At 47.9% G+C, this 20,191-nt stretch overlaps 1 protein-coding gene across 1 annotated transcript in view; it reads right to left on the minus strand.

The window, feature by feature from the left end:
* KLF5 (KLF transcription factor 5) overlaps nucleotides 1-18,468 on the minus strand; it is a 32,320-nt gene extending 13,852 nt beyond the window's left edge. The window contains exons 1-3 of the mRNA XM_081326855.1: nucleotides 18,207-18,468; nucleotides 12,844-13,723; nucleotides 11,961-12,020 (exon numbers count right to left, since the gene is read on the minus strand). Coding sequence (XP_081182981.1) covers nucleotides 11,961-12,020; nucleotides 12,844-13,723; nucleotides 18,207-18,404 — 1,138 coding nt within the window. The 5' untranslated portion in view covers nucleotides 18,405-18,468. The remainder of the gene's footprint in view (nucleotides 1-11,960; nucleotides 12,021-12,843; nucleotides 13,724-18,206) is intronic.
* Nucleotides 18,469-20,191: the final 1,723 nt, after the last annotated feature.

Raw genomic sequence — 20,191 nt, forward strand, 5'->3', positions numbered from 1 at the left:
CCCCAGCCAGGAAGAGGTAGGGGGGGGAGGGTGAAGGGAGGGGGAGGGGGGGTTTTAAAGAAAAATTGTATGTTAAAACTTTTCAATAAAAAAAAAAAAAAAGTTGCCAAGGTTGGGGACCCCTGCTTTACAGCACTCTCTGGGTGGCTTACAATGTAGAAACATTATTTTCTCATTTCCCACCCCACAACCTGGGTCCTCATGTTACTGAAGGATGGAAGGCTGAGTCAACCCTTGAGCCCCATCAGGATCGAACTCCAGGCTGTGGGCAGAATTTTGCCTGCAATGCTACACTTTTAACTGCTGAGCCACCAGGACACCACCTTCCCGTGGTGTCCTGGAGGTTTTGACAACTCCACGTGAGAGGAGTTGTCAAAACCTCCAGGACACCACGGGAAGTCCTCAGGCCTCCAGGACGTGAAAAGAGGTCCCCAAGATCGTGGTGGAGCAGGTCTCTCAGTTCCAGCACTGCAGGCCTTGGATCCTACAAGCCAATGAAAAATCAGCTCCTGCTGCATTTAGCACTTGAACCATCCATGATTCCTGGAGAAGTCCCACTGACGCCAGCAGCCATGTTTGTTTTTAAAGGGCTCTGTCAAACCCACGCCATCTGCCCTGCCTGTTACAAGCTCAGAAGAGAGGTTTTCTTCTATTTGGGAAACGGTTACAAGCTCAGAATAGAGGGAGGGAGGTTTTCTTCTATTTGGGAAATGGTTCCACCACGTGCCCATTTTTTGGACTTCAGATTCTAAAGATGGCCCTTCTACCCCTGAATTCCTTTCTAGAGTTGTGGGCTGGTAGGGGGCTCACAGAATGTGCACGGATTTAATAACCCGTGATTCTGCTGACGCTGGGTCCCAAGGGTGCTTCGCCAAAAGGCAACTGGACTTTCTTGGGGTTGTTGTTTTTTTTTCCTTTGAAAACATTTCGCTCCTTCAGTTCTCTTGGATGAGAAGCGAAACATTTTCAAAAGAAAAAAAAAACCTAAGAAAGTCCAGTTGACTTTAAATTAAAAAAAGAAGCATCTTTGGGACAAGCACGAGCTGGATGATTGAGTATCTCTATAGATCAGGGGTGTCAAACTGCCGGTTGCATTATAGGAAGACCGCGCCCACCCTGGCTTCGGTAATGTAAAAAAAATGTCGCAATACGTCACAACATGTCATGTGATGTGGTGGATTTGAGACCTATGCTATAGATACTCAGTGCTAAGACTGAGCTGTGGACTGCAGGCTGCAATCAAGAAATACATTTAACTAACACAGCAGGCCCACCACATCACTCACAAAGTGACAACAGCAGTTGTCGGGAGGCATCATTAACCATGCCGGGGTGGGTGGGTGTCCTTAATCAGATCATGCTTTAACTCTAATTTCAGGGGAATATTGCATGTGGTCCAGCCAAGAGACTACAAAATAACACTCAGTTCAGCCTGGGGGGGGAAATATATTTAGTTTTACCTGAAAAGTCCATCAAGTTTCTTTTTCATTTCTTTGTCTAACAAAGATATGCAAGTCAAGCCACACCAACATGAACCTAATTCTGTCTCTGAAACATCATCTTTGATACGGCCGTAGCATCCTGGCCACCTTTTTCGCTTCTTAACTTTAACCAAGATTGAATCTGGCAAAAGGTGCTGAAGTTTAAAGACCCACTGATGGTTTAATACCCTTTGGCTGCAACTGGCCATGTTTCGGATCTGAGTTGTTTTGTATCACTACATTGTTGTCTGCCATGTAACGGCTCAAAGGAACACTTGTTTTCAAACAAGAGCTCATAAAATAAAGTTTCCAATTGCCAAAGTAAGCAAACTTTGGAAAAGGCGAGTTGCACACCAGAGCCAGATGTACGGACACCAGCATCTGTCAGAAGGGGCTCTGTTTACAGCTAAGAGTCATCTTCCTTATCAGACCTCAAATATCTCGAACAGAAGCTTACTTCAATCCCTTTGGGGCAGCGAGTGACATTCTTCCAGGAGATATATTGGGCACTTAATTAAAACAAAATTCTGTCAGTTGTAAGAACTGAAAAATGTTTCAGAGCTGGCACGATTGACTCTACATGAGGCCAACAGCAGCAATGGTTAACTACTGAATCCTTGGCAGCCATTTCGTCCCCAAGACAGAAAAGGGTTGGCAACGCATCCCGATCCTTTGCAAGGCACCCAAGAGCCTATTTCAACCAATCAGAATAGAGCTGGAAGGGATCTTGGAGGTCTTCTAGTCCAACCCCCTGCTCAAGCAGGAGACCATCTACCATTTCAGACAAGTGACTGTCCAGTCTCTTCTTAAAAAGCTCCAGTGATGGAGCACCCATGATGTCTGGAGGCAAGCTGTTCCACTGGTTAATTGTCCTCACTGTCAGGAAGTTTCTCCTTAATTCCAGGTTGCTTCTCTCTTTGATTAGTTTCCAACCATTGTTTCTCATCCTTCCCTCTGGTGCTTTGGTGAACAACCTGGCCCCCTCTGCCTTGTGGCAGCCCCTCAGATACTGGCTTACTATTCGTTTCCAACCTCTCAGAGATGGAGATAGAGGATCCAAATTCTGACACAAGTAACGATACATACAGTATGTACAGTTACAGGCACAACAAACGTCCAGCCATGTACATATGGGTGTTAAGGAAAGAAAGAATTTTTGCACTTGTGCCAGAAGCACTGAGGCACTTCCGGGTTGAAAGGATCAGCCGGTGGCATCACCATTGCCCTGGGGATGCCCAGCAGGGGGCTCCTTTCATGTCCCCAGCAGGAGCTGGAGTGAGGAACGAGAACTCAACCCCGCCCCACAGCAGCTCCCGGATCTCGAACATGGACTGTTATCCTCCTACCCAGCATTCCAACCAATCCATCCCTGAAAATGTCTGATTTTCTGCTCAAGATCAGAACAGGTTGGCCCCAGGTGCAAGGCAAAGAAAGGCAAGGAAGCTTCAGAGTTCCCTGAGCGGGTGAAACTTCATTTTGCATTAATCTTTTGTGTGCCACCCGGTGCCCTTTCTGGAGCTATGTCCATCCTGCCTCAGATAAAAAAAAAATCTGTCAAACAAATGTCATCAGCCCAAACTGACAGGACAAGACAACCCAAAGTCTTCTCCACAAGATGCACAAGTCAAGCCTGGCATTGCCAGAGAAGTGAGGGTTGACCGACACACTGCAAGACCGTGTCTTTAAAATGCATCCAACTGCTGTCCGCACATATTTATTTGCAGCTCAGGAAAGCCAGAAGAATGTGTTCTGAATAAAGTTGTCTCCCCTTCGAGTGATAGCAACCTTTTAAGATTAAATATTATTTCTGAGGATTGCTTATTCTGAATTAAAAAATGGGTGAGATGCATGTGGCTACTGCTGGGATAAAGTTTTTATGTTCTTTAGCTCTCTTTCCAAATATATGCTTCTTCTACTTAATTGCACAGGAGCACCAAAGTGTCACAAAACTACCAGGTCGGCCTCATTTTTCTTCTTTTCCTTTTTGGTATGCTTCCAGAAATAACTTCAAGCAAGTCACTTCCAACTTTTCTGGAAGACCTGTTATATCTTAAAGATTTGCAATCAGGTGTTGGGACTTTCCCTCATAGTTCAGTGGGTCTGGCTGCCCCCTTCTTTGTAGGGGTCTGGAAATACATCTCGGGGCAAGAAAAGAATTGATAACAAACAAGGAGGAATGGGTTTCCAACAAGGTCCAAACTAATTCATCTGCAACTCCTTTGAACATGGGACATCCCAGAGATGACTAAGAGCAGACAGGCTAACATTCATCAAGCATTATCAAAGAAAGCAGAAGGACCCAGATTTCAAAACCAGCCCATCAACACTGGACAGTATTTAAATTCACCCTTGCATTTAGCTCATGAATTCAAGCATCTTACTCATAAAAATCTCCTGCAATAATCTCAGTTCAACAAACCTACTGAAGGAGGTATATAAAGCTTTTAAAGCCCACAAACGTGGATTACAAATTAACCAGGTTTAACTTGTTGCTTAACTTGGTAGCCCCTGGAACCTTGGCAGTTCAATCTCTGAGGACCAAGAGAGAGAAAAAAAGTGGATCTGTCTTAAGATCTTGGATCGGTTTTAAAATCAAGCTAATAAACTATGATTTTGACCACATTGTTTCTTCGCAAGATCCACTACGTTTTCTTGAAAGGATGCTAGCCACCTCTAAAAAAATCAACACTGGTGCATCAATCAGAGATACTTTACATTAGGGGTCTTCAAACTCGGCCCTTTTATGACTCATGGACTTCCAACTCCTAGAATTCCTCAGCCAGGCACGCTGGCAGAGGAATTCTGGGAGTTGAAGTCCATGAGTCATAAAAGGGCCGAGTTTGAAGACCCTTGCTTTACATCATGCAGCTTAATACAGAACCACAGGCAATAGCTTTAGAATAGTTTGCGTCTCATTTCAAGGAATTCCACATCTCTTGGAAGTACTCAAGGCTTCAGTTTTCCAACTGAGGTCCACAAAGAGACACCAGAAGAGCTTCTGGCTTCAAATGGGCAACCATTAATGGCCAAGCACGTGGTCAAAGACTCTGGGAGGGAAAACCAGTCCCTGATCCAGAACATCAGATAAGAATTTGGGAGGAGAAAGAAATGGGAGAAGAAATGAAGAAGGAAGGCAAATATACATGTCTCAGGATAATGTTGCAGGATCCAAGATGGGTCAGTCATCAGGACCAGACATTTAGTCTTCTGAACTTTTGGACTCTGCTAGAGCCCATCCCTAAGGAAGACTAAACTTCTGGTCCTGGTGACAGACCCAGCTTGGATCCCGCAAGAGACGATTTCAGGTAAAGCAGGCACTTCCTAACCTTAATTGCTTCACATGGACACTTTAAAATTCTTTTTTTAAAAAAAAAAAAGCCTACTTCAAAATTGAGGATAAGATGTTCGGAAAGGCTAATGTATCATCCAGAGCGCCACTAAGCCATGAGGTGACTTATTTGAATGTAGTAAACCAGCTACCGGTGATTGTGGGCTTAACCGTCAACTTGTCTGGACCAAGGTTCCAACCTAGTTTTTTGGTTTTTTTTAAAATACATCGATGGGGTGGGGAGCAGTGTGTCCCATAACTTAGGCAGGCAGGTTAAAAAAGCAGCACTCTGTGTTTTGCTGGGAATTGGGTGGCACAGACATTTAAATAAGAAGAAGAAGAACTCAATAAGTAGATAAAAACAGCCCAATCCAATCTAAGCATCTGGCTGACTTTGCGACCAATCAAAATAATAACAATTTCCGATTCAATTTCTATTCTCTTTCCAGCTGACCTTCTTTTAGCAGTTCGTGGCTCTTAATGAAAGGCTGTTGCTTGCAAAGGTGAGAATGGAGCACCTGAACCTTTGCATTCTTACCTTCTGGGTCTCAGTGGGGATTTGGGGTTTTTATTGAAAGCTTCAAGCCCAAGAGTCATGCAAAAGGTGCACAATGGCTGGCTTACCTGGCACGCTAAGATCTCGTAGGCTTTACCTTAGCTTGTAAGGGATTCAAGGAAGTCTGACTTCAAACCAGGGTTAAACAAACCACAACTCTGGGTCAATGTACACATGTTGTACTTTGACAATAAAGGCTTATTATTATTTCTGCATCTGGCCAAGCCCTGCTATTTCTGAGCCAGGGTGAAGCCATAGCTCTCACCCTCCATTGCCTTAGTTAAAGAGACCAGTTTTTGGACAAGAAAATGTATTTGCTCCAGTGGAAACACTTTTTAGAAACACACCATAGTTCCCCAACGGTCCCACTCAAGATGCCGCCAAAATTCAACTTCCTTCTCTGATGACCTGATTCCAAAACCAAATTTCTTACTCAGCCCTTCCCAGTCTGGAGCCCTCTATCAGAGATGCTGATGGATGCCCGTCACCCTCCACAATTCTGCTGGCTGAGGATGAGGGGAGATGTAATCCCTTCTCCTAGAGAACGGCCGAAGAATCAGAGTGAAATTACATCAGGGGACTGGAGGCTAAAACATATAAGGGACGGCTGCTGGAATTGGGTATGTCTAGCTAGTTCAATGAAGAGAAGGACCAGGGGTGACATGATAGCAGTGTTCCAGTATCTTAGGGGCTGCCCCAAAGAAGAGGGAGTCAAGCTCTTCTCCAAAGCCCCTGAAGGCAGGGCAAGAAGCAACGGAGGGAAACTAATCAAGGAGAGAAGCAACCTAGAACTAAGGAGAAACTTCCTGATAAGAACAATTAATGGCATAGCTTGTCTCCTGTAGTTGCATTGGAAAGAGTCCAGAGAAGAGCAATAAAGATGATTAGGGGACTGGAGGCTAAAACATATTAATTTTATTTTAAATTTATTTTAATTCCATTTATATCCCGCCCTTCTCCGAAGACTCAGGGCGGCTTCAGGAACGGTTGCTGGAATTGGGCATCTCTACTTTAATGAAGAGAAGGACGAGGGGGGACATGATAGCAGTCTTCCAGTATCTCGGGGCGGCCCCAAAGAAGAGGGAGTCAAGCTATTCTCCAAAGCACCTGAAGGCGGCACAAGAAGCAATGGATGGAAACTAACCAAAGAGAGAAGCAACCTAGAACTAAGGAGAAACTTCCTGACAGTTAGAACAACTAACCAGTGGAGCAACCTGCATCCAGAAGTGGTGAATGCTCCAATTCTGGGAGTTTTTAAGAAGAGACTGGACAGCCATTTGTCTGAAATGGTATAGGGTTTCCTGCCTGAGCAGGGGGTTGGACTAGATGACCTCCAAGGTCCCTTCCAACTTTATTACTATTATTACTATTACTATTATTATTACTAATCCTGTTTTTTTATTAGGTATAGTATCAGAAAAGATTAATAAGCAAAAGTTATATTTGGTTCTAAATATTACAACCGCAGCAAGAATAAGCTATGTGCAATGTTGGAAGAATGAACGAATACCCTCAGAAGAAGAAGTAATAAAAAAAAAGATACTGGAATGCGCGGAGATGGACAGATTAACTATGAGACGGAAAGATAAAGAAGAAACAGAATATTACCAAAGCTGGAATCAATTCTACAAATGGCTAGAAGAGAGAACCAATGAGTAGGACTTGATTATGTATTAGCGTTTTACGAACCCAGATCACACGCTGTTTGAAAAACTAACATATGCATGTAGAGCAGGGGTGTCAAACTCAATTTCACTGAGGGCCGCATCAGCATTGCGGTTGCCCTCAGGGGGCCGGTTGGGTGTGGCCAGGGTGGGCGTGGCCTACTGGGTGGGCGTGGCTAGAGTGCGTATGGCCTACGCATTAAGGTGCCTATGGGGACCTGGGCAGGAGTGGGACAGATCTGAGGGTCTCTGGCGGAAGGAGGGTCTCTGGGCCAGGGCCATGGCAGTGGGTGCCGTTCCCTCACTGTTTCCAGGATGGCTTCACGGGCCACATGAAACCACTTTGCGGGCTGCATCTGACCCCCGGGCCTTGTGTTTGACATGTCTGATGTAGAGGAAGAAAAAAAACAATAAAAAGCTTATTATATATACTATTACTACTACTACTACATTATTGTTATTGTTTTGTTATTGTTATTGTTGTTATTATTAATTTATTATTAATAATTTATTATTATTATATTTATTATTATTATTATTATATTTATTATTATAATTATTATTATTATTATTATTATTATTATTATTATTATATTTATTATTATTATTATTATTATTATTGATAAGGCATTAGTTGCTACACCCAGGAGCTTAAGTTTCTGAGGAGCAGAAACAGAAACTAGCTCCCAACATCTGCAGTCCTGCTTGCCTCGATGCAGAAGGCTGCCATCTCAAAGCCCGTCCTTGCCACCACCATCACCAACCAGCCAAGCAAGGTGCCAACCTGCCTGGGTCCTCCGTTTCTGCAGCCCCCCTCGCCCTGCCCGCCTGCTCCCCAACTCCACCCCCAACCGCTCGGCCCTTCAGCCTTTCTTCGTGCAAAGGAATGCCATTAAGGTCCCTGAATGGTATTCAGGTGGAGACAGGTTCCTAAATAAATACCATGAGGGAGGGGGGGCAGGATTGCTAATACAAAGAAGGCAGCACACTTTCCGTTTCAACTTCCAAACACGTCTTCAGTCAAGGCTGCAGACTTAATTCTTTTTTTTTTCTTAAAAAAAAAAGAAAGAAAAGAAAAGAAAAAGAACCCAAAAAAATGACAGGTTGCCAAGAAGGGCGGATAACAGTAGGTTTAAGAGGAATTGTTCGGAAGACCGAGAACTACACATGGACCTCCACAGATACTACAGAACAGGTTGAGCCGGATAAACAGGTTTGCGAAAGCCCTCGGGGGAGATTGGAAAGAGTATCACACAAAACTTTAATAACCTGTATTTCATGACCTACATTTATTAAAGCTTTCAAGTTGCAAGGTTCATTAAGAACCCCTGTTAAGAAAGAAAGAAAGAAAGAAAGAAAGAAAGAAAAATGAGTTAAGCCAAGCACGTATGCTGGACAAATTGGCCCTTGGTAGAATCGGTTAAAACCAAGCTTTATTCTGAAAGCTGAGATTCTCTCCTAGAAAACATCCTTTTCTGTGTGATAATTCTCCTTGGGAATGGGAGTGCATTTGGGCAAACAGATTTTTATCACTGGGGGGAGGGGGGTGTCCTTGGTGCTCTCCGAGATTGGTTGTTTTCTTGCAGATGTTTCAATATCCAAACTAGATAACATCATCATCAGGACTAGTACTAACGCTGATGATGTTACCTAGTTTGGTAATGAAATGTCTGCAAGAAAACAACCAAGCTCAGAGCATCCAGGAGCCCTTATATTCAACCTTGAGCTACAAATATTCTCCTTTATTATTAAATCTATCATTGCCATCAAAAGCCCAGGTCAGTGAGAGCACGACTATGCAAATTATTGTTACTGCAGCCACACCCTGAAGACAAAAACTATACAGCAAAGAGGCAGGATTCACACATACCTAACCTATAATGCAGGTGGATTTGGGCGTAGAGTCTACAGAGCCGTAATAATTTGCAAATCAAAATGTTTGGCTTATTGGACTAGATGTGGGGGGGGAAGAAGAAGAAGAAGAAGAAGAGAGACTATGGCTTGCTTTTAAAAGCCAGACTTGAACGAAATAGTTTTTTTACACAAAGTATCAGCTCAGTCATAGCTTTCTTCTGGAATTGAACATTTCTGTTTTGGGTTACAGATAGTCCTCAAATTATGACTATTTGTTTAGCGAGCCTTTGAAGTTAAGATGGCACTGAGGAATTTTTTTACAGCCAGTCCTTGCATTGACAAACATCACCAAGTTCTCTTACGATGTTTGGCAACTGGCATCTTTTTATGATGGTTGCAACATCCAGTGATCATCATTTGCAAGTTTCCCAGCCATCTTCTGGCAAGGCAAAGTCAATGAGATGTCTTACTTACCGCGGTGATTCGTTCAAAAACCATGGCAAAAAAGGCTGCAAAATCAGGTGCAAAATTTACGTGATGCCTCACGTAATAGCTGTGCCACTTAACAACCAATTTTCCAATCCTTACGATGGTCATAGCTCAAGGACTACCTGCTCTTTAAAATTAATGCATGATTTAAAATGAATCGGGGGTGGGGGTGGGGAAATAAGGCATTTTAACATTCCAACAGTTAGTCTACCAGGCTGCCCGAACAACCCAACCCTTTTATTTATTTTTAGCCAACTCTTTAAACAAGGTTTTCTAGAGCGCATTACACAACTTTTCAAGTTTAGAAAAAGGTTACTACGTTTTGCACCCAAATATTTATAGTAACCACGGGTAAGGAAACACTTGTAGAAGCATTTGGTTCCGGGCATGCCTCTTATGAAATTGTTCCTGTCCCAAAACCACAGGGCTCTCTGGGTGAGAGATGATGGGATCTGCAGTCCGGCAAAAACGAGATATGTGTAAGTTTCCCACGTGTAATTCTGGCATCAGGGCTAGAGTCATGGTGGCAAAGATTGTAGTTTCAGCCCTGTTGTTGCCCTGGAGGGTAGGACAAAATCTTTTCTCAAATTCTAGAAGCCTCCAACAAGCAAAGAAGCCCAGGTACAACTGCTCCTTGCAGAAGGCAAGTTAAACAGAAGCCCGAGGTACCTTCGCTCTCCCATATATTTTTTCAGGGAGACGTTCTTAGTCCTCCTTACACATTGACGGAAGTTGCTCATTTGGGCATAACAGGGAAGCAAAAGATTTCTCTTGGACAACTCATGCGAGACAAGAATGAACAGCCCACACAGATCAGTGACTTTGGTATTTTTAACCATAACATTGTAAGACGCCCAGAGTTACCATGTGGTGGGCAGCCAATACATTGTATAAACAAACAAACAAACTATGGTTTACTGAACTCAGACCGGCCTCGTCTGCAAGCCATGCTGAGCCCAAGCAAGTAAGGTTGTGCCAAAGAACAACAAGACCGCTTTATGTTTCGCTGGGTGTCACCAGAAATCTATGCTCAGGGGGAATACCTGAGGATTATTCAACCTGAATATATATTTGGGATTATTCAACTTCAGGAACCTGATGCCACAGCAGTTTTGAGTTGTCAGGGTTATTCAACCTGAGGATGAATAATCCCAAATTTTCAACAGCAATCCCATGAAACTACCCAGCAAAGAGAGGCAAGCCTAGATGAATAAAATTTCCCATCCCGGGTGAGAACTGAGGCTCGGCAACCTTTGCCTACCATTAGGAAAACTTGCTTTATGACTGTTGCCGTTAACCTTTTCTCTCTGCGTTGGTTCTTTTGAGAAAGAACGGGCTTCGTTTATCAAAACTTGGATTTCCATAGTAACTCTTTTTGCCCGGAGATATTTCAGTCATTCCACAATGAGCAAACGTTGAATACGGGCCCTTGTTCCACAGATGAAGCTCAGATCTTTTTTTTTCCCCCATTTAAAAACCAGATTCTGCTCTTTAACAAGAAGGGTGAAGGGAGCCATTTCAACTGCAAGCCCAACATTTTATAAACCGCAGCAACCAAGCCGTTCGGACAATTCAGAATTGCTTTGCCACCAAAACAAAATGTCAGGGTTATCGCGCAAAGGTTTTAAAGCCTTTTAGATGATTTTAGCCGTTATATCAAATCTGTGCTGAATCGTTAGCTGGCGGATGCTTCTCCTGGCTGAGCTAACCTCATATTTCAAGGCTGAATCAGGTTTGTTTTCCACACAAAAGAACGTCCAGCAAAGCCCCAGCAAATGGCAATCTATTTTGAAAAGTGTTTTATCCTACAGACTGACTCAATAACCCCTGAAAAACCCATATATATGCAGAATCAACTGCCTGGCCACACGGCCTGGCTTTAGGAACCTCCACCAAACAAGGACCTTCACGAGGAGACAGCTGCTAAGTTTCCAGCTCACAATACCTGGTCGACAGTATGTGCAATCTCAGACCAGGCTTATCAAGTTTATCGCATGCTAAGTCTGGTCATTCAGCTTGAGAAAGAAAGCCAAGCTTATCGTGGAACGGAACTTAAACAAATGTTTACCGTTTATTTAATTTGATGTAGGCCTTACCACTGAGCAGAAGGCAGAAGAAGGCAGGCTGTTGGGCAGGAAATCAACTTTTTCCAAATGTATTATTTTATGAAATGAATGGGGATAAGGGCCTTTGAGATTTGCAGCATAACCCTAAGCATGTGTCACGGTTTTAATGGAGTTAAACTAAGGCTTGATGCACAGAGATTCCATCCAAAAAAAATGACAGCATGCATTAAATGGCAGCATAATTCAGCTGGAAAGGGCTGGAGTGGAGGAGGGTGAGTGGAAAGTAATAGAGCCTCAAAGAGGGCATTTATTCACTGTTCACATTCACCCTCTTTATTTGCTAGAGCTTTAAAGGGTCCTTCTTCATTTTAGTAACCAGCGTGGCTGATTTATAACTCTCCGTTTCAAGCAGATCAAGTTAAACCTTTTCAAGCAGAGCAGAGAAAAACAGGATGGCTAATTTATATTTATAGTGAAATCACAACCAGCAAAAAACAACAACCCAACAACAACAACACATACCAGTGTGAGTTCGCAGGTGTGCTTTTAAATGGGACGATTTCGTGTAGACTTTAGTGCAGCCTAAGATAAAAAATCAGAAAGAGACATTAAGGGTCAAGTGCATTTATGTCTAGAAAACGGTCACAATCGCCAAAAAACTGCAATGCTGCTGATAGTTCTCATTGGTGGCCCTAATATATTTAAGGAATTTATTCCAGTGTCTAGCTTTTACCCAGAGCAAAAAGGGAGCTATTAATGATACACACAAATCACAATCAACCACACCTACATTTTCAACTCAATACATTTACCATTCTAGACATGCAAGTTGAATTAATCAATCAGGAATCTTCTAGTTCCCATAATTACGCATCTCACATTTTATCCACTTCTTTTATAAGCTATGTGTTCAACAGCAAAATCAGTTATTAACACATAACAGAATCTGCTATCTACCTGGGAAAACATTCGTCCTTTATTTCAACCTATCTCTAGTTAAATCAGGGAAAAAGCTGCTAGCAGAGCTCAAAAACACGAAGAAAAGTAGCTACGACTTCAAGCAGCTATGACTGTTAAGTCTTCTCCAACTTAGTGAGTGAACTACACTTCCCATCATTCTCAGCCAATGAGCTCATGAGAAGGTTCAGATGTGAGATGTGGAACGCTGGCTTACCACATTGCCTTCCACTTATGTTCAAACCTTGCATACGCTTAAGGTGCATTGTTTTATTAAACGTTTCCCTCTTTTCGAAACAAACGTGCCAAAGGCTACATTAGGACAGGTCAGCTGCCATGTTGCAGAAAAGAAAGAAAACATTTGGAAGACTTTCCGGAAGCAAAAGCTAGCTACTAACAGGCCTGTGTTTCTCGGAGAGTTTGTCCTGTTCCCCTTCCTCAAGCTTACCAGGGTAGTCACAGTAATGAATCCGTCTCTTCTCCAAGTCGGGGTTACTCCTACGATTATATCTGACGGTCGTCGGGATGCTGGGCGAATTCATGGGGAGGCTGGCGGTCAAGGTCGGATTGTGGATGGCCAGCTTGGAAGCGATGGTGGCAGCGTAAGACGGAGGCGGGGTTAAATTCTGCATCATTTCCACCTGCCGATCGGGGCTGCCAGGCTCTGAACTTGGGGGCGATGGGGGGAAGTAGGTGGCTGGCTGCTGCAGAAACTGGCTGGGCATAGCGTATGTGCAAGGAGGAACCCCGTGGAACGGCTTCATGGGGGTCTGGGCCATGGCTGGAGAGAGGGTGTTCAGGCCCGTCATGGAGGAAGACAGGGAGACGTTGCTAAGGGAGTCCATGCCCGTGGCGTGGGGGCCCGCTGCATTGGGCAGGTCTAAATCGGGAGAGCTGAGGAGCTGGTACAGTTGGCCCTGCTGGGGCGGAGGCACAGAGAGGCACAGATCTGCGGCAGACATCTCCTGCTTGATGAAGAGGCTGTTCACATCCGGCGCCTGGTGGGGGCTGAAGATGCTCGTAAACTCGGGGAGCGCCTGGGCAGAGTTGGGGGCCACGGGAGCTGCCTCACTCTGGTGGTTGAAGGCACCAACCGGCTCCGTCTTGATGTGGGTAGCGGGGCCCCTGGGGGCCTTGAAGAGGCCCGTCCTCAGCTGGGACAGATCCGGCAGGTAGAGGTTCATGTTGACACTATAAGGCACCCCGTCACTGTTGGTGAAGAACTGATCCACCACCGAGGCACTGTCCCGCCGGTACTTTTTTTGCTCGGCAAGGGGGGCCATGGGAGGAAGCTGGGGGGTCAAATATTTCTCCATCTCGCATCGGGTCTGGGTGAGAACAAAATCAGCCAAAAAGAGAAACAAAGAGAAAGAGATAAGCTCACAGCCTGGAATCATTACAAACCTCAACACATTGCAAAAATCGAGCCCAGGATGAGATTTCTTACAAAGTACACCACACCCTGGAAAAGCCACCTTCAAATTTAAATCCAGGAGACGGTCTTCATGATCCAGAAGTACAAAGAATGGGGGGGAAATTCACCCAGAGGCTAGTCAAAGAAACCCCAGCCTATTCCTGAATTAAGATGCCTCCACCTTGAGAACCTAGCGGCCTGAGCAGGAACAGAGATTAAAATTAAAATTCACCAGCAGGACTCACTTTCCAGAACGTTCAGGTCTTGAGTTAAGTTTGCAAGAACATTCCTCAAAAAAGCAGGTCCTTCGTCCAGTCCAAACACAAAGTTTTGACTGAGTTATTTTAAGAAAAGCAAGTAGAGATAGGAGGACCTCACGTTTGACAGACACAGACACGCCTCACTTTCCTACTACACCTTCCAGAAGAGGCATATAAGAATAACTTATTGAAAGCCGTTTGGTACAAGAATCAAAAGTGAAAATTAAACTATTGGATACATTACCTTGGAAGGCTAATTATAGCAAGTGATACAACTGGGTGCCAAAGCATTTAGTTATGAAAAAGCACGGCATGCCATTTTCTACATTTCATCTAGAGGATTTTTTTTTTTAAAAAAAATCAAGGCTTCCAAGAATGCAGACACTCTGCTGGCTTGGATTCTTTGGCATCTTAAGCCATTAAAGCTGTCCCCCTCCTGATAGATAGATAGATAGATAGATAGATAGATAGATAGATAGATAGATAGATAGATAGATAGATAGATGATAGATAGATAGATAGATAGATAGATAGATAGATAGATAGATAGATACATAGATACATAGATAAGATAGATTATTTATTTATTTATTTATTTATTCAATTTGTATACCGCCCTATTCCTGAGGGACTCAGGGCGGTTTACAGGGCAAAATTTAAAAACAATACAGTATAAAATTAAGTTAAAATTAAATTAAATATGGCCCCAAAAATTAAAATCCCTTTTAGATGAGAGAGAGAGAGGGGGGGGGGGCAGGCAGGCAGACAAAAACGGTTTATGGGTTGTTGGTTTGAGCTCCAAGCTTGGCAAACTCAAACCAACATGAGTTTGCCAAGCTCGGAGCTCAAACCAACATGCAACTATGAAGCCCAGCTACTAACATTCAAATGCATTCCCCTCCCCCCCCCAAAAAAAAAGGTTTATAGCTGAGAAGGAAAGAAGAAATAAAAAAAAATCAAATAGGAAATTGTAGGGCTACTTTTGTGTAAGTTTTTATAGGGGGGAGGGTGTCTTACAGAGAAGGTGGCAACCGTTTCCCACAGGGAGGACAGGACGCAAGCAGCCAGGGGTGAAAATCTTGTGAAACAAGCGACTTACGAGTCTCTGAACATTTTGGGGTTTGAGAGAACTAAAGCCCGTGCCTAGGTCCGGCGTCACTGCGTCCCACCAAGATCTTCTGGAGGCTTTCGCTTTAGCCCAGGCTGGTCCCCGGGCGAGGCTCTCCCCGAGAATTTCCCACCCACCGCAATGGACTCGCAGGCCGCCACCGCCTCCCTCCCTCTCAGACTTGCGGGCTTGGGGTCGTCAACTTCCAGATGGAGGGCAGGCGCAAGGGTGGAAGCGATCCTAAAGCCTGACCTGACCTGACCAGGAGGCTTCAGAAGACGGCGGATTTCAGCGGGTCTCTACATTCCCTTCGTTTGAAGGGCAGAGGCTGCCACCCACCGCTGGCACACTCACTGACTCACACTCACATTCTCTCACACACACGCACGTACCTCACTCGTTGCCCCGGGAAGATTCCTGTCCTCGGAGACACACACACACACACCCGGCTTCAACGACCCTGTGCGGATCCAGGGATTCCCGGGACAGCCAGGCGACCCGCGCCAAGCCCGTCCCCAGCCAAGCAGCGATCGCGCGCCGCGGGACGGCCCACCCCCCACCCCCATGTCTGCCCTCTACCCTCGGGAAGGAACCCCGCATCCCCTCCGGGTTACAGCCGGGACAGGGCTGGGAAAGGGCTTCCTCGCGGTTCCCCAAGCCTGCTTCCCCCCCCCCCTTCAACACACACACCGACCCGAATCTGCTCGCCCGCCCGCTCATCGCCGCTATTCTCCAAAGCACCTGAAAGCAGGACAAGAAGCAACGGATGGAAACTAGTCAAGGAGAGAAGCAACCTAGAACTAAGGAGAAACTTCCTGACAGTTAGAACAATTAACCAGTGGAACAACCTGCCTCCAGAGGTGGTGAATGCTCCAACACTGGAGGTTTTTAAGAAGAGACTGGACAGCCATTTGTCTGAAATGGTATAGGGTTTCCTGCCTTAGCAGGGGGTTGGACTAGATGACCTCTAAGGTCCCTTCCAACTAGTCAAGGAGAGAAGCGACCTAGAACTAAGGAGAAACTTCCTGACAGTTAGAACAACTAACCAGTGGAACCACCTGCCTCCAGAAGTGGTGAATGCTCCAACACTGGAAGTTTTTAAGAAGAGACTGGACAGCCATTTGTCTGAAATGGTATAGGGTTTCCTGCCTGAGCAGGGGGTTGGACTAGATGACCTCTAAGGTCCCTTCCAACTAGTCAAGGAGAGAAGCGACCTAGAACTAAGAAGAAACTTCCTGACAGTTAGAACAATTAACCAGTGGAACCACCTGCCTCCAGAAGCTGTGAATGCTCCAACACTGGAAGTTTTTAAGAAGAGACTGGACAGCCATTTGTCTGAAATGGTATAGGGTTTCCTGCCTTAGCAGGGGGTTGGACTAGATGACCTCTAAGGTCCCTTCCAACTCTACTATTATTATTATTATTATTATTATTATTATTATTATTATTATTATTATTATTATTATTATTATTATTATTATTATTATTATTATTATTATTATTATTATTATTATTATTATTATTATTATTATTATTATTAATCTGTCCGAACTGAGACCAGCCGCGGTTTGTCCGCGGACTTTCCGCCGCTCTCGTTTACAACAGCGGAGCTGCTGTTGTTGGGGAGGAGGGGGGGGGAAGTGGGGGGGGAGAGAAGAAGAAAGTCTCCGGCCCTCCCCGAGCCGGGATTCTCCCTATACCTTCATAGGGGCGGACGGGGGGTTGTCCAACAAAAACCGCGGGCAAGCCAGCACCTCTTCGCTTCCCAGCTTAGGGACCCAGCGACTTTTCCATCCGTTCGTTCATCCCCAACCGTTTGAGAGGCTGGTTGCCCACAAAAAAACAAAAGCCGAGGGAAGCTTTCCCCACGGGCGCCCCGAGTGGGAGCGGAGCCGGCGTCCCGGGCGGCTCTGCGTCTTTCCCACTTTAGCCTCGCCAGCTGTTTGGTTGGCCGGGGGAATCCTCTTCCAAAAAGGGCAGCCGCCCGAGCGCACCCCCCCCCCCGCCGGGGCCCGTCTAAAATGACTGCGTGGGCGAGCGCGGGCCGCTCCGCCTGGCTTTAGCCAGAGCCGGGCACAAGGTGGCAGCTGCCGCTTCTCCCCGCCCGCGCCCGCCGCAGGGAGGGGCAGCGAGCCGGGGAAGCCAACGCAGGCACCCGGCCCCGGGCCGAGGGGAAACCCGGCCCGCCCGCTCCCCCGCGCGGACGGCCACGTGCGGAAAGAGGAGCCGCGGAGCGCCCGGCCGCGCTGGAAAGGTGCCCGCAGGTCCGAAAGCGGCTGGGACTTGGGGCGGAGGTGGTGGTGGGGGGGGGGGGGCAGACGGAAATCCCCGTCCGGCTATCCTCGGAAAGAGCGGCCGGCACAGCGGCTGGCTAAGCGGGTGAGGCCCCCGCAGAGACCTTATCGGGACAGGCCCGTGGAAAGCGGACCGAGCCCCGTGCAATCCGCGGAAGACCGGGGCGCTCCGATGGGGCCACCTTTCCTTTCCTTTCCTTTCCTTTCCTTTCCTCCCTTCCCTAACCTGCCTCTCCCTTCCCTTCCCTTCCCTTCCCTTCCCTTCCCTTCCCTTTCCTTTCCTTTCCTCCCTTCCCTAACCTGCCTTTCCCTTCCCTTCCCTTCCCTTCCCTTCCCTTCCCTTCCCTTCCCTTTCCTCCCTTCCCTAACCTGCCTTTCCCTTCCCTTCCCTTCCCTCCCCTTCCCTTCCCTTTCCTTCCCTTTCCTTTCCTCCCTTCCCTAACCTGCCTTTCCCTTCCCTTCCCTCCCCTTCCCTTTCCTTTCCTCCCTTCCCTAACCTGCCTTTCCCTTCCCTTCCCTCTCCTTCCCTTCACTTTCCTTTCCGCTCGCCCGCCTGCCTGCCTGCCCCACCCAGCACCAGCCAGCCCGAGCTCGGCCGAGGCCAGGACACACCCAAGCAGCCCAGCGGCCGGGGGCCGCCACCCGCCCTTTGCCCATGCCCCGGGGAAGTCTGTCCAAGAGCCGCCGCCGCCGCCGCCGCCGCCTCCAGTCCCCACGGGCGGGCGCTTCGCTCACCTGTACCATCTCCTCGCCGGGCATCCGGGCAGCGCTGGGCGGCTGCTGAGGAGCCGGTGGAGGCGGCGGCTTGAGCTCTTCTGGAGCCGGCGGGGCGAAGATCGGCCCTTCCCGGCTTCCCAACACCGGCTTGAGCTGCGTGAAGACGGGCTCCTCGGGCCCCAGGCGAGCGCTCATGCTCAACACCCGGGTAGCCATCGGGCAGCGGCAGCTCTGCGGGAAGAAGGCGCCTGGCCCGCCCTGCGCGGCTCACGCCCTCCGCCTCCTCTGCCGCCTCCTCCGCCTCCTCCTCCTCCTCCTGGTGCTGCTGCTGCTGCCTTGGCTGCCGCCGCCGCCGCCGCGCATCGGGCTCCTCTACCTGGCCGAGCCCTCCCTCCTGGCGGACCCGGGGCGCGTGTCCGCCCGCCTCTATTTCAGCGCCTCCACCCAAGAAGGCGGACCGCCCGGCGCCCCGCCTCGCCCGACGCCGCCCTGCCCCGTATACTGGGGATTGGGGGGTGGGTGGGTGGGTAGGGGCTGGCTGGCGGGCCCGAGAGCGCCCTCTCTTGCCAGGCGAGCCGACCCACCCACCCACCCCCACCTCCTCCCCGCGGTGCTGGGCAGCGGCTCCTCCCTTCGGGCCAGCGGGCCGCCTTCTCCGCCTGCCGGGCCGCCCTCGGCTGGGAGAAGCGGGATCGGGCAGGGCGGGCCGCTGGGAGGCAGCAGCGCCGAGGCCCACCTTCCACGGGGGTGGGTGGGCAGAGAGCCGGGCGCTGCCAGGCTGCGGGAAGGAGAGCGCTGGGTCCCGCCGCTTGGCCTTCCGCTTGGCCTTCCATCCCGGGCCGCCTTTGGGCCTCGGAAGCTTTACACACACACACACGCACACGCACACACACAAGCGCTCAGCTGGGATCCCTCGGGCTGGGGGTTGCCGTCTCCTCCTGCGCTTCTGGGCGCCCGGGAGCCGTGCCAAGCGAGAGAGCAGGCGGCGGCCTGGGATGCTTGGCCTGCGGGATCCCCCCCTAGGCCTTGGGGGAGGCGGAGAGGAAGCTCCCGGCCCGAGCTCGGAGGGCTTCCCGGAGGCTTCGCGCCCTGATCTTGCCGTAGCGGAGGCCAGATCCGAAAGAAACGGCGCGTCCCAGGTCCTCGAAGTAGAGTTCAGCCCGCTGGAAAACTGCTTTAAGGAAGCCCAGAGGGAGGCTGCTGGCTTTTCTTTCCCCCCCCCCCCCCCCCAGAGAGACGCTTCGGGCTCCCGGGATCGCAATCCTGCGCTCTGCCGGAGCTGTTGGGAGCCCGCGAAGTGCTTAGCACGATCGATACACACACACACACGGAACAAGCCAGCCTTGAAAACCTTGTGGCCGGCCAGCCGCGTTTCGTGACCTTCTTAGCAGCAACTTCTTGCACCCTTGCAGTCTTGAGAAGCCAGCAAGCGGGTGTTTTGCCGTGTGGGTTTATTCCCCTCCCCGCAAAATAGTGCGATAGGATTGCGTTGCTTTATTGTTTTTGATTATTTTGCTGCAATGCTTCTCAAAAGCGGGACGGAACGGCTACCGATGCAAAAACCCTAACGCAGAGCCGAAAGTCATAATCACGCATTTCAAAAGCCCCTTTCAAAATGGGTCTATCAATGGCAGCTCCCTACGTATTAAAGAGAATAACGTGTATTCCGTCTAGGCTGGCTTTTCATTCCAAGGAGTCTCCGATCCAAGAGGGACCAGCTTTGCCAAAGTTATTGTTATTCTGTTACAGAGTTCACCATCAAGTCAATACACTGACCAATCGAGGGAGAAGCCAGCAACATGTTCAGCCTCCAAATGCAACGAATGCAAGAACGTCCATCCCATCGGTGGGAGAACAGATTTAAGCTTAAACCTAGTCAGGACACTGGACGTTCAATAAGCCATGATTAGGCAAGCAAGAAAACAAAAGGGCAAAAGTCCAACCCAAAACCATTTGAGGGAGTTTTTCCCTGGACCAGAGAAGCTGCATCATCTGACCTTGAG

Source organism: Vipera berus (genome assembly GCF_964194415.1).
Source record: "Vipera berus genome assembly, chromosome: 4".
In the NCBI taxonomy this organism is placed as follows: Eukaryota; Metazoa; Chordata; class Lepidosauria; order Squamata; family Viperidae; genus Vipera; species Vipera berus.